This window comes from Sabethes cyaneus, chromosome 2 (genome assembly GCF_943734655.1).
Source record: "Sabethes cyaneus chromosome 2, idSabCyanKW18_F2, whole genome shotgun sequence".
Classification (NCBI taxonomy): domain Eukaryota; kingdom Metazoa; phylum Arthropoda; class Insecta; order Diptera; family Culicidae; genus Sabethes; species Sabethes cyaneus.
The window spans coordinates 144,117,280-144,131,015 of NC_071354.1; the positions used below are offsets into that span (position 1 = coordinate 144,117,280).

General features: G+C 45.1%; 1 protein-coding gene across 1 annotated transcript; it reads left to right on the forward strand.

Annotated features, from left to right (window-relative positions):
* Positions 1 to 8,841: 8,841 nt before the first annotated feature.
* Positions 8,842 to 12,369, forward strand: LOC128738308 (larval cuticle protein A2B-like). The gene is made up of 4 exons (XM_053833344.1): positions 8,842 to 8,909; positions 9,166 to 9,246; positions 11,187 to 11,387; positions 11,453 to 12,369. The coding sequence occupies exons 1-4, from the start codon at positions 8,895 to 8,897 to the stop codon at positions 11,768 to 11,770; spliced, it is 615 nt and encodes a 204-aa protein (XP_053689319.1). The 5' UTR covers positions 8,842 to 8,894; the 3' UTR covers positions 11,771 to 12,369.
* The last annotated feature ends 1,367 nt before the right edge of the window (positions 12,370 to 13,736 follow it).

A 13,736-nucleotide genomic window follows, 5' to 3' on the forward strand; every position in this document is an offset into this window, starting at 1 on the left:
TTATAACGATGAATATTTCTATGTGAAAGTCCCTCAGGGGATAGTTTGTTCTCTGGTTATTGATTTAAAAACCTATTTCTATTTACTCCTAAGAAAACGAGTGAGACCAGGCCATAGTCTGGATTTTCTTTTGGGAGGGTCTAAACCATCACTTGCCTATTTATACGCGTGTCACTTGTCGCCTTGTCTGCAGACCGCTCAAGTGCTGAGGACGGAACATGATGTATACAGGTGTTAGGCATACAACCGCAAGGCATAATGGGGGACTGCTGAGCTGACAAACGTCCTATCGAAAGCGATGCCCAAGAACGTGCAGCCAATGAACAATAATCGCTGGTGGAACGAAACCATTGGTCTCCTCTGCTTCAGGAGATATAAGGCGAAAAGGTTTATGCAGAGTACTCAAACTAGCGCGGATGTCGAAGCATCCCTAGTAGCACACTTTTGTCATTTCTGGTTGCCTCAACCTATTTATGACTGAAATTAGTCATTAATCGGTTACCACAACTAGTTTGTAACAACTGTGCTACTAGGGATGTGAGATTGAGCCTAGAGCGACCAACTTTTTTTTAACGAGTAGGGAAATCTGTTATCAGACACCTGAGAAGACAACTCAGGGAGTGGGGTTTGGTGTTCCGACCCCCCTACTGGGGCGTGAGGATCCAGACCGACTAAAACCCTACTCGAGTCTCCAGCCTCAATCCCCCCTGGAACCACCTTATCGGTATTACTTCAGGGAGGGGCTATTGTGCCTAACGCACACTCTTAGATAACTACTGATCGGCTTTCCAGCGGTTTTGTAGCTCAAGTACGATCTGGGTAGCAGCCGCATTGACCGCTCCCCAGACGTCCGAGCTAGAACACTTCCTTTGGACTAAGTTATCCGGAGTAGTGTCATGTCCGCTCACTGCCATCATGTTGCTTCTCACGAGGGCATGTGAAGAAAGCATGTTCTGCAGTTTCCTCAACGTTCACGCATTCGGGACACTCGGGGGACACGCGGGGGACTCCGCATGCCCAAACTTGTGCAGATACTGTTTAAAACAACCATGCCCTGACAGAATTTGTGTCAGCTGGAAGTTGACTTCGCCGTGGCGCCTGTTGACCCACCCGGATAGTTCCGGGATAAGTCGATGTGTCCACCGGCCATTTGTGAAATTAGACCATGCCCGCTGCCATGTGATCATCGAGGCCGATCTTGTGGTACTCCGTGTGCCTCTAGTTCCACGTTGGTTGAAGCACTCTACGTCCTCGCTGATGATGATGCCAATAAGCAGCATACTCGCTAAGACGCAGATTGCGTCATGTGAAACTGTGCGATACGCACTTGCCACTCTTAAGCACATGAGACGATAGGTGCTTTCCAGCTTGGCTAGATAGCTTTTGGTACCTAACGCCGATGACCACACCGGTCCGCCATACCTGAGCGTGGACTGGACCACGTTGGCTAAAAGCCTTCGCTTGCTGCCATATACCGCAGAGCTATTAGACATCATACGAGACAATGCCGAATTATCTGTGGAAGCCTCCTTGCAGGCATAGTCGACGTGGCTCCCGAACTAGAGCTTGTCGCCGACCATGACTCCAAGGAGTTTTAAGGACCGCGTTGACGAAATAGTGCAGTCCCCGACGCTGATATTTGCTTGCTGCACCGACTTGCGGTTGTTTACCGCGATAACCTCCGTTTTATGATGCGCTAGGTCCAGTTTCCTGGATCGCATCCAATATTCAACAATGCTTATAGAGTGGGCAGCCGTCTACTCAACCTCTCTGATAGATTCACCGTAGACTTCCAAGGTGATATCGTCCGCAAAGCTGACAATCACCACCTCTACCGGGAACTTCAGCTTCAACACCTCGTCATACATGACGTTCCACAACACCGGGCCCAGTATGGAACCTTGCGGAACCCCTGAGGTGATTGGAACGCATTTCTGACCCTCCTTCGTGTTGTAGCATAGCACACGATCTGGAAATAATTTTCTAGAAATCTGTTCAGCGACACCGGCACTTGGACGTTCCGAAGTGAGCTGGCTATGGAGTCCCAGCTAGCGCTATTAAACGCATTTCTCACGTCGAGCGTGACAACTGCGCAATAACGGATACCTGTCCTCTTGGGCTGGATTGCCACCTCGACTGTCCTAATGACAGACAAGATGGCATCCACCGTAGATTTGCCTTTTCGATAGCCGAATTGGTTCCTTGACAGACCGTTTGTACCCTCCGTGTACTGTACGAGTCTGTTAAGGATAACCCTCTCCAGCACCTTGCCGGCAGTATCGAGTAGACAGATCGGCCTATATGACGAGGGGACACCCGGAGGTTTTCCCGGCTTCGGCAATAGGACCAGGTTCTGTCGCTTCCATCTGTCCGGGAAGTGGCCAGCTTCCAGGCATCTATTCATTACTGTCCCGAATAATTCGGGAGCCTCTAGAATAGCCGCTTTAATGGTCATATTCGGGATACCGTCTGGCCCCGGTGCCTTGCTCACCTTTAGGGATTTAGCGATATCAATGAGTTCCTCGTTCGTAACCGTCACTTCCTCCCCGACCTCCAAACCGCCGTCGCCCACGTTACTTTGGATGTTCGGCTGGGAGGCCGACCATCCTACGCTATGGTCTGAGATACTGGAACGTCGGCCGTGGGACGACTCAGCGGCTTGGGGCCAGGGCCTTGGCTCGTGGCGCGGAAAGAGGCCCTCGATGATCCGCTCCAGCATCTCTGGCGATTGCTCAGCGGGCGCCATCACGCCCTTGGTCTTTGTCATTATGTCCCTGTAGGCATCACCCCACGGGTTCGCATTGGCACTAGCACATAACCTTTCAAAGCAGTCTCGTTTACTAGCTTTTATCCCGCTCTTAAGCGCTGCGCGTGCAGCAACAAGTGCTACTCGACATTCAGCCCTGCCTTCATCCGAACGAGCTCTTTGCATAATTCTCCTCGCACGAAAGCAAGCTCCGCGGAGTTCCGCAATTTCATCTGTCCACCAGTAAGCCGGTGACCTGCCATATCTAGGTCGACTTTTCCTAGGCATGGTAGCGTCACACGATCGCGACAGTACCTCAACCAAATGATCAGCGTTCGGATCAGGCATATCGCGATCACCGCACTCTCTCCGGATCGCTTCCACAAATACTTCGGGATCGAAGTATGATGTCTTCCATTCACGGGTGGTTGGAGTGTTGGCCCTACTCGCCGCCTGTCGCCTCGTTGTCTGACCGACACCATAGCGGACCGCCTGATGGTCACTGTGAGTGTAGCCATTATCTACCCTCCAGTCTCCTATCAGACCAGGACTGCCGAAAGTCACGTCGATGATAGACTCCGCACCGTTCCTACTGAAGGTACTTATGTTGCCGACGTTGGCCAGATCTACGTTGAGCTTTGCCAGAGCTTCAAGCAGAATCCGACCCCTATAGTTCGTGCGACGACTTCCCCACTCTACCGCCCAAGCGTTAAAGTCGCCCGCCACAACCACCGGCCTTAAACCAGTCAGCACAACTGATACTCGGTTTACCATCCGCGTAAACTGCTCGATAGACCAACTCGGCGGAGCATAACAGCTGCAGTAGAACACTCCACCCACTTTGGCAACCGCAAATCCCTCGTCTGCAGTTGACACAACCTCCTGAACCGGGAACCTGCTTGTCGTACATATAGCCGCCATCCCAGACCTATCCGAGAACCAGTTGCCGTTTCCGGCAGGGACGCGATATGGATCCGAGATTATGGCAATGTCCATTGCTGACTCAGAAACTGCATGGTGTAACAGCTGCTGAGCCGTGCTGCAGTGGTTCAGATTGAGTTGTATCACTTGCACTATGAACGAGGTTTAGTCGCCGGCACACCGGCCGGGCACCTTGGACTTCCCGTTACGTGCTTTGCGTCCCGTTTACCGGTACAGATCAGGCACTTGGGAGGCTCCGCGCAGTCCGTTGCTTCATGGTCAGCACTGCCACATCTCCTGCACAACTGGCTCCTATCTGGCCCCTTGCAGTTCCAGGCTTTATGTCCGTGCTCGAAGCACCGCAAGCAAGCTTCCGACTGCTTAAACACGCTCAGTGCGCGTACCGACCACCCCACTTTTAGCCTAGCAGCTTTCAGGGCTTTGTTTCCGTCAGTCAGCGGAAGTCGTATGGTGGCTACCTGGGTCCCGGGCGGACCCTTGCGTAGGCGAACCGCCTTGGTTGCCACCACCACTCCACTTTGCTCTTTGAGAGCTTGTACGACCTCGCGCAATTCGGTGATCTCGTCCAGGTTCTTAAGCTGGAGAGTCACTTCTGGTGTGAGAGCACGTACCTTCACTCAGTCCCCGAGCACTCCTTCCGCTATGGGCTTGTATGCGGAACTCTTCTTTGTGCCGTCCTTCTTTAACTCGAGGATCATATCGCCCGTGCGTGAGCGGCGGATGCTCCATACGTCCGCGCCCAGATCCTTGAGTAGGGCGTCTCCTCTCATGGCCTTCAGAACCTCCGAGTATTTCGACCCGTCGGTTTTCAGGATAAGAGCGTCGCCCTTCTTCGCTCGCTTTCTTGCCGGTTTAGGTGTAGCAGTTTTTTTACTGGAGCCTCCTCCACCTTTTCCCTTGGCCCTAACCTCGGTTCACGGGCCACCTGTCTTGGAGCTTCCCGCTGGTTCATCGGTTAGCTCTGCCAACCCGCTAGCCTGAGGGCTTTTACCGATCAGGCGTTTTTTCGGTCCGCCAGGGGTGCTATCCCCCGGGGACTGTCTCGGGCGCTTGGCGGATGCCTTACCGCTGGCGCTGATGGTAGCGCTTTCCGTGGCCTCCTGGGCCGCGTTGCGACACTCCGTCAACGGGCAAGAGTCCGTTTGTACTGCCTTCGACGCCCTCACGGTCACCTTGTTCGCCTCTCCTGCACGCGCCACGAGGTCGTTGTGCGTTTTGGTCGCTGCATTCAAGGTTCTCCGAAGCATGAGCAAGCTCTGCTTCAGGTCCTTGGAGATCTCGTCCTGGATCGGTAGAAGAGTCGGTGAGGTAAAAATTTACATTATGGGTCATGGGTGCTGTAAAAAGTACCAACATATGCGTAGGTAGTCCTTTACCCCGAGCAGTGCGTGTGGGGTGCTAACGATAAGGCGGTGACGGACGATATGACGGAGTTGCAACGGCTAGAACGGATGCAACAACAGGGCATGACATAGCTTACCCAAGTAACAATTTAAGTTCTATTGTACTCTTATAACGGCATTCATGGCCAATTTTGGTCACGAAAACCATCATAAGAGTGTAATAAAACCCTCAATGTTACTTGGGTACCTAGGGTCAGATAAAGAGCTGATAGGGCAGCCTAGGTCCTAAGAGACGGGTACGGCAGTTATGGCATGACAAGGGGTGCTATTTGAACCTACACAAAAACGGCAACGGTGAAGTGCATTCCCTCCCTCCTGAAGTAAAACCATGAACAACCCAGCTAGCATTTTCATATGTATAAAAAAGGTAAAAATCAGCATAACGTACAAATATACATGCTAAATAAATCGTATTTTATGCGCAAAATTGGCATATCCGCACTATTTTGGAGGCGATTACGTGATTACGAATAATTTTGAGCGTTACGACTATATAAGTATTTATATACGATAATATCCGATTAAGCGCGAGTCGCTCCGTGCTACTCTACGATTTTGTGCTGAAAATCGTATGTATATCAGTCATTATTATTATATACGACAGAAAATCAACTTGATCCCACTTTATCCAGCTTTAGTAACGATTTCGAGTTTGTTAGGAGATATTTACGATAGTTTTCGTACATTGATATACGAGTTGGTGCTAGCTGGGAAGTTTTTCGCCTGTCAGCATGTTAGCCGCGTTTATCAGCACGGGTTTTCGGGGAAAGGCCCCGTTCCTATGAAACAGACTAATCCCCAAAAACCGCGCTGAGAATCGCGGCTAACACGCTGACAGACGAACAACGTCACGTGTAGTACCTTGCAAGTCGTAAGGGCCTGCATAGTGTCGTCGTCCTGCCAGTAAAACAAATTCTCGGTCGGTGGTTATCTACAGTAGACGGAGGAAGAGGCACAATTTGTGTCTAAAACCCAACCAGCCGCGTCGCTATCTTAATAAGTGGGTTTTGCAGTATCCTTTTGTCCAGTGCCTCTATGGTTCAAAGTTACAAGTACGAGCGAACCACATGCTCTGGTGGGTGTTGTGGGTTCGAATCCGGTTATAATCTCAGATTATAGCTTGGTTCGACCCATGTACCTTCCAGCATTGGACAAAAGGTAGGAGCCCGAACGACTACTTGTTAAGCATAGCTACCAATACCCACCTTTCCGCTCTTTCCCCTCCTTCACCAAAAAAATTTTCATTTCTTTCCCCTACCGTCCCTTCATCAATTGTAGAACCACCGCTTCAAAAAATATTAAGTAATTTCTACGAAACACGGATACTTGACAAAGAGCAGGCAGTATTCAATCCCTGATGAATACTAGAATAAAAAGTCGAAACGTTGGAAAGATTACAAAATCTTTTCTACTTTTAATAGACTACAAACTACAGTCGACATAACAAATTCATGTTTGCATTGAAGTACATGGAAACAGGCAGTCCTTCGAGATTTGATCAATCTTTATCAAACAATCTTGCAGCTGCCTATTAATGAACAAGGCTGGTTCAATAATCATATTGACGTGTATAGAATCGTATAGAATCTTTCAGCTGAAATCCTAACATATAAAGAAACAGTTAATTAGGCTAGCATTGTCCGTCAAGTAAATCAGATTTGCGAAGGTACATCATATTACATTTTAATTCATACATTATGTATGCATAAAATTACTATCACATCATATTTATATCCCTCTTAAGCTCAGAAAAAAAACGACTTCATTGATGAGTTTTCAACATTTTCGCAACGATTTATTAAAAAAAAGGCATTTTAAAAAATTTCAACTATGCGTGCTTGAAATAGCGCCGTTAAAAGACGGCACTCATAACGAATCAAAGTTATGCGTAACCTTTCGGTGTGCGACGGGCACCTGGTTGGGTACCTTCTCGATATTAAAATTGTTGTAGGTAATTAATTCAAATTTAGAGAGCCGTGGTTAAAATTTGTGACATCGTAAATATCGTTGATTGCGATCTTTGCTACCCAGATTAAGGGAGTGGTGTTCGAACCACAAATTCTGAAAGCAGTAGGTATTTAGTAGAAAGAAATTTGGAACAGCCAACGAACACAGCTCGATCACTAGGAAATGATTAAGTAAAATTATTGAACCGAACCTCAAGGACGAACGACGACGCCCATATATTCGCGTTTAAGTCACTCAATTGACTATTTCTGGTCCGACAGGAGCCAGCTTTATGGGCGCTGTGAAAAGGGCAGATTTAAACGCACTGCCCCAACGCTGCTAATGATGTGGACGTAAACGGCCGGCTGCCGTGTGATTTGGCCGATGATGGATTGCAGCAGGAAATGCTAAGCTAAAAAGGCTCCAATTCCGACTGAATAGGATTTGAACAATCACAAATTGTAAAAGAAGAATGAAATATCCCTTACACTAGTACGTGAGCCATAAAAATAAAGGTTGTGCATAGAACATTATTTTATTTGTGTACATTTGGAGTTTATGTTCTTAATAGAATTGAAATAGTTTGAATAGATGTAAAATTAGCATTCATTTGACTATTACTGCCAGTAGTTACTAACAGTTGGTAGGTACGCGTTGTAACACATATCGAACCACTCTGAAGTGGAAAATTTGAGTAACATTATCCGATATCTGAAGTTTGATTGTATCGCAATGATTGCTCAAAACATTTTTAAACATTTAACTAAGATGAACAGGTAGAGGGATCATTTACACTCAATCTACAGTATTTAATTAATTTTTTGACCAAACAGATTGTTTGCCGGTATCAAATATCTTAATATCTTTTCTTGAACACACAAATTCTTAACCATTACCAATAGCATTTGAAAGAAATAATTCTTCATTGAATCTAATTTAACTTAGGCGATAAAGACCTTGTTGAGTCGTATCATAAAATGTTATTATTATTAACATTTGTTTGCACATTATGCTGGGCTCATAAAATTGCAATAAATAGTAATTATAAACGAATTCACTCGGAAAAACAGCTATTGGACAAATGAAATTGAACAAATTGCGATACAATCCACAAGCGTGCAAATCACATTATAAACTGTTGCCGCGAGTATGTTTACGTTTGATCCAAGCCTCCATTCCTATCCTTTTGAGGTTCGCCTCTGCACAGGTAGAGCACGGCAACGAAGTTTGTTTTATTACTCACTCGAGTTAATTCTGACTTCAACTAGCCCCGGCCGATCACCGCTCTTGATATCATTTCGTTATTTAGTAGTACCTACTTCTGGTCGTTCCTGTTTGGCGGTGGTTTTTGAAATGAGAATATAACTCCTCGATGGCTGCGGCGTTAGTGACGCGTTAAATTATTACCACCCTTGCCCGCCCCGGCGGCGCGGCGTCATTCCTCGTTCGTTGGAAAAAGGAGAAGGGTGCAACCCACCTGGCCAGGCCGTCGTCGTTGTCTGCGAAGAGCAGAGCTGAGCTTGTCGTTGACGCTCTGGTATGAGTGTATGATGCTGGGCGGGGGTGTGGAATACTACACATAGTAAACATACGGTAGAAACCTATAGCAGTCATCGCCAATAGAAGAGAGCTGCGGAAAATCGGTTCAGCGCCGGCCGAGAGTATCCGCGTCAGATTCAGATCTACCTACCTGCCTGCCTGCAATCGAGAATCGAGAATCTTAGTACGGTCAACCCGCAGGGTGGAGTTGGGTATAAAAACTGTCAGCCACCAGTGGACGGATATCATTCGCAGTTCAGAATTTGTTGCAAAACGTTAGAGCCGATTCTAATATTTAGAACACCATTCGCACTAAAATGGCCTTCATCAAAGTGAGTGTCCCGGTAGAGGAGGATTGAACCATTGAGTTTTCCGGTTTAGTGGGGATTGCTTTAATCGAAACGTTATCAGCGTTCGGATCGTTCAACGGTGTTAACTGTTAATATGGTGTAACCAATTTTTAAGTGTGACAACAGTAGTTTGAATAACGAGTGATTTCGAACTCTGATGTTTCGATTACCGCCAAACCTTGCAGTGATAAGAGTGATTGAGTAATTTAAATTTGTGTTCGTTTTGTTTTCACTACAGTCTGTCGTGTGCCTAGCCGTCCTCGGAGTTGCCGCTGCTGGTCTGGTTCCTTATGCCGCTGAATACAAGGGAGATTACTATGTAAGTATTTTCACTACAAAAACTATTTTTATGCCAACGTAAGAACCGATAACTCAATATTTAGTGAACGGGACATAACACTAATAGTTCTTACAAACGGATAGTTTACCTTTTAAACCGACCGGTTTCGGGAAATATGTTTCCCATCAACATCCCATCCCATGGACATCACCCCGTTGATGGGAAACATATTTCCCGAAACCGGTCGGTTTAAAAGGTAGTTATGTAAGTATTGTTGCAAACTAGTTCTGTTTCAAAAACATCTAAAGCGAAAAGAGGAAGCGTAGCTAGTGATGCAAGTAAATTTTATTAAAAAGCTTCAGTTCGTTAAAAAGAATTAAATTTTGATCATTCTATTCCTTTTCAAGCATTTAAAATATGAATGCCTAAATTTTTGCTCAAACGTACCGAGAAATAATACTAAATTTTGAACCTATTAACCTGTTGGTTAAAGTTGGTATAGTATTGTTGGATGACATTGGTAATGATCAAATTAATCTGTAGACTCTCCAATCTATGGTGAAATTCCAATATTTTCGCTGTGACAGAATACATTATCATCGTTGTGCTCCAACTAAGAAACGAATAGTAAATCACCAGTCTCATTCCAAACCAAACAAGGAAGCACTGGTTGCTTATGATCATCAAAATTATAAATTCCAATCCTAACCACGTTGTTACCGGTTAAGTTATGCACTTATTTCAAACCCTCCCTCAAGGATTTGAGATCGAAGTGAGATGTAACTGACTGCACTCAGCCATGATCGCATTTTACGCGTGGACGCAGCGACCTTCGCCAATTGATCTTCACATTGAGAATAAACATTCATTTTAAAACACCTTTAATGCAGCCGGCTGCAACTGTATTTGGCTCTAATTAGCACCATTCGCTGCGCCGCTTGTCGCGAACCAAGCCTGTCTATGCTGTTGCACTTCGCCACTCTATTTAGTAGTAACCCGCGCTTTCATCGATTCCATTAGCGAACGGGCGACAGTCGCGCCGGTGCTTTACGATAAAACCTGTCATGACACATGAGGAGGCATGTCTTAATTTACATTTTTTCCCACGTCTTAGTAGTTTAGCGATGAACTTAATGCATGCAAATTTAAGCACAGGATTAGCACTACCAGTAGAGAGTAAAGAAAATACTTCATAAGGATTTCCGTTAGTTCAGTTCGCAGGAGACTGTAAACGGATTAAAGCGACGAACCCAGCTTTGAATTAAGCATTCAATTTTCCATGTGTTGACCTTAGCCAACTTTCAAAAATCAGTCAAATTTTACTCATTCATCGTTTGACGCTATATTTTGACCAAATTTGCCTTTTGTTTTTTGTTCGATAAACTTCGCTTTTAAAACAATTGAAAATTATAATTGAAATGAAGCAAAAAGTTTCCAAATTTCCAAACAAACAGAAACATCCCCTTAAAAAATGTCGCTCATAATTTTGGCTTGTCATGCGGCGCCAAAATAAATGGCAAGCATGTACGAAGCATTCGTTAAAGCCTCAGCATCGTAACTATAATCAAGCACCACTTTGCCGCGGTAACCGTTTCGATTCCCCAAACAATTAAACTTGATCACGTAATTACTTGCTGCTAATAAACCGTTCGATTTTAAACGTATGTGTTAGCTGGGTATTTGTTGTTCGGTAGAAACTACTGTTTTGCAGCGGAAGGGTGGCTGGCACCGCTCCAAATTGCTGAGGGGTCTAATAAACAAACCAACTTTTTTGTTCGTTTCTGAAAAAAATAAAAATGATTGCAGGAAACTATCGAATAGCGCAACCTATATCACACCCCTCGTTCGGCGACTGGCACATAAAAAAATGTAAAGGTCAAGTTCGACGCTACCTCACGCAGTGGAATGCAATAAATTACGTTCAGCAGCGTTCAATTTTCACAGTTTCTGTTTTCCTCTTTTGCTTCCCGCTTTCGCAGGCTCACCCACAGTACTCCTTCAACTACGGTGTCCATGATGGTCTGACCGGTGACGTGAAATCCCAGGTCGAGAGCCGTGATGGAGACGTTGTCAAGGGACAGTACTCGCTGGTCGAACCCGATGGTTCCGTGCGCACCGTCGACTACACCGCCGATGACGTCAACGGATTCAACGCCGTCGTCAGCAAGTCTGGCCCATCTGTAAGAGCCCCAACCCCTACTGAATATCACACGCTCTATATCTAACTAACGCATCTCATTTGAAGGTTCACGCTCCAGTCGCCGTTGCCCATGCTGCCCCAGCCGTCGTTGCCCACGCCGCCCCAGTCGTGAAAACCTATGCTGCCCCAGCTGTTGTCGCCGCTCCAGCTCCAGTTCTGAAGACCTACGCCGCTCCCACGGTAGTTAAGACTGTCGCTGCCGCCCCGGTAGCCTACGCTCATGGCCCATCGGTGTACGCTGCCCATGCTCCGGCCGTCTACGCTGCCCATGGAGCTCCAGCCGTCTATGCTGCCCATGGAGCCCCAGCCGTCTACGCTGGACACGCGTATGCCCCAGCTGCCTACGGATCGTACTACCACTAAAAAACCACCATATCCAACCCGAATGATCCCATCTCTCTACCCCCGAAGTACTGCCAACCATTATTTATTTCAACCTTCCCTATTCTTCGCTCGAAAAGTTTCTCTCGGCTTGAATGGCTGCTGCTACAGATTTCACCAAACCAGATAGTGGCGGCTCACAGTGGACGAGAGGAAATACTCACAGCTTAGAATTGCATATCTGTATATAAATGAGAAGACGACTCTAGCGCTGCCACCGGTTCTGAAACGTGATTGTTTTTTTATTAACACAATCTCGAAATAGATTTTAGTCAAGTGATTCCATACACCTAGGCGCCGGTTGCGTAGGCACCAGCGGAAACGAACTTCCCTTCCACCCAGTTGACAGGGAGTCTACGTCTACGCATTGTATTGCAGCCAGTGAGAACGAAAGGCGGGGGCTTATGGAATCTAGTTCTATATTTTTTTCTATGATTTCTTTACGGACTGGCCGATCTTCGACGGCATACAAATGAAGACAAAAAAAATGCGACTTCACAATTCCAATACTCATATGTACATTCAATTAGATGTTTGTATTGACCATGATGAAAGCGAACGGAAGAACGATTTGTACAGAGCTGAACGCTGATGATGATATTAATTGTAATATAATGATTTAGTAGAAAATCTGCATTTGTTTTACTTGTGATACTCAAAACGACCTCTATTGGTTTGAAGAAAGAATTTATTTCGCAGATAATACCCACAAGTTGCACCGTTTCAGAATCCCATGAGGTTTTACGCACTACAATTTAAACAGAAAACAGCAAAAATGATCATTTTGACAACAGATTTGACGCTTTTTAGAAATAGGAGTCTTTTGATTCAAGCGTTTTTCTATTCACATTCTGTAAAGCTTGTTGAGGTTTGTCACTTTTCTTAACATTCAAGTATTTTCAGTACCGTCATCTGGGGATACTTGCAACACCGGGGTTACTTGTAACACTTCGGCGCATCGCGCTTTTGACAGCTTATTGTTTGTTAACATAACCATTTGTATCCAGTGCCATTTTAAAGAAGGGACGTTTACCTATTGTATAGTTAAGTTTAATCCATTACATCATAGTTTTGCTTGTTTTTATACGATAGGAAAGTAATTTCACTTTCAGAGTAGGAAAAATGGATGTGCAAAGTTGCATCAGTTCATTGACATTGAATTATTTTTATTGTTTGGTTCCTGTACACAATAAGTGCATCATATAAGCTAACAAATAGCAACTTTGAGCTTTGTTTATATTTTGAACTTGGAGAAGAAACAATGAATTCGTATTGTTACTTCCAATATGGCGCGGCTTACAGCACTTGTAAAAAGGAAAATTATCGTATTAGACAGTATGTACAAAGTAAGTTTGCATCTGAACGATGTTATTTTGTCTACCACCATCTGCAAAATTAAAATTGTGAAAAATTCCACCTGCCTTGAAACGGCAACTTGGAGTTCGCCGACATGCTGCATTTTAACCGAATATCTTTAAAAAAGCGATAAACGAAATTGGGAAACAACAAACGCCTCCAGTATCTCTTGTTTTACTACAAATACATTCAAAATATCTAAAAATAGTCATTCGCGGTTTGAAATCAGATATAAAATCATAAGAAACGCAAAATCAGAAAAGTGTTGCAAGTAACCCCGTTTACTGGGTAACTTGCAACGCTCCTATTTTCGGTTCATTCTACAGATTCATTTAGTTTATATTTTTTCTCACAATCATAAATCAAAAGTACTCACCACTATACAAGTTTTGGCTACTTACACTTGGACCTAAACGGTATACTTCGAAAGTTATTCCCAAATAAAAACTTTGCCGGTATTTAACAATACTGAAACAAATGTAGCACTCATAGACTTTAATGTGTTAAAACTATTTTCATAAAAATGTAGGTAATTTGATAATTTCTATTCAATAAACATCAAAACCACTGTTTCTCCACTAGCACGTAATTT

Excerpts from the sequence above, each read along its gene's own strand:
- LOC128738308 (XM_053833344.1), top strand. Across the intron at positions 9,247-11,186 it reads AATACAAGGGAGATTACTAT|GCTCACCCACAGTACTCCTT; the intron begins GTAAGTATTTTC and ends CCGCTTTCGCAG. Across the intron at positions 11,388-11,452 it reads TCAGCAAGTCTGGCCCATCT|GTTCACGCTCCAGTCGCCGT; the intron begins GTAAGAGCCCCA and ends TCTCATTTGAAG.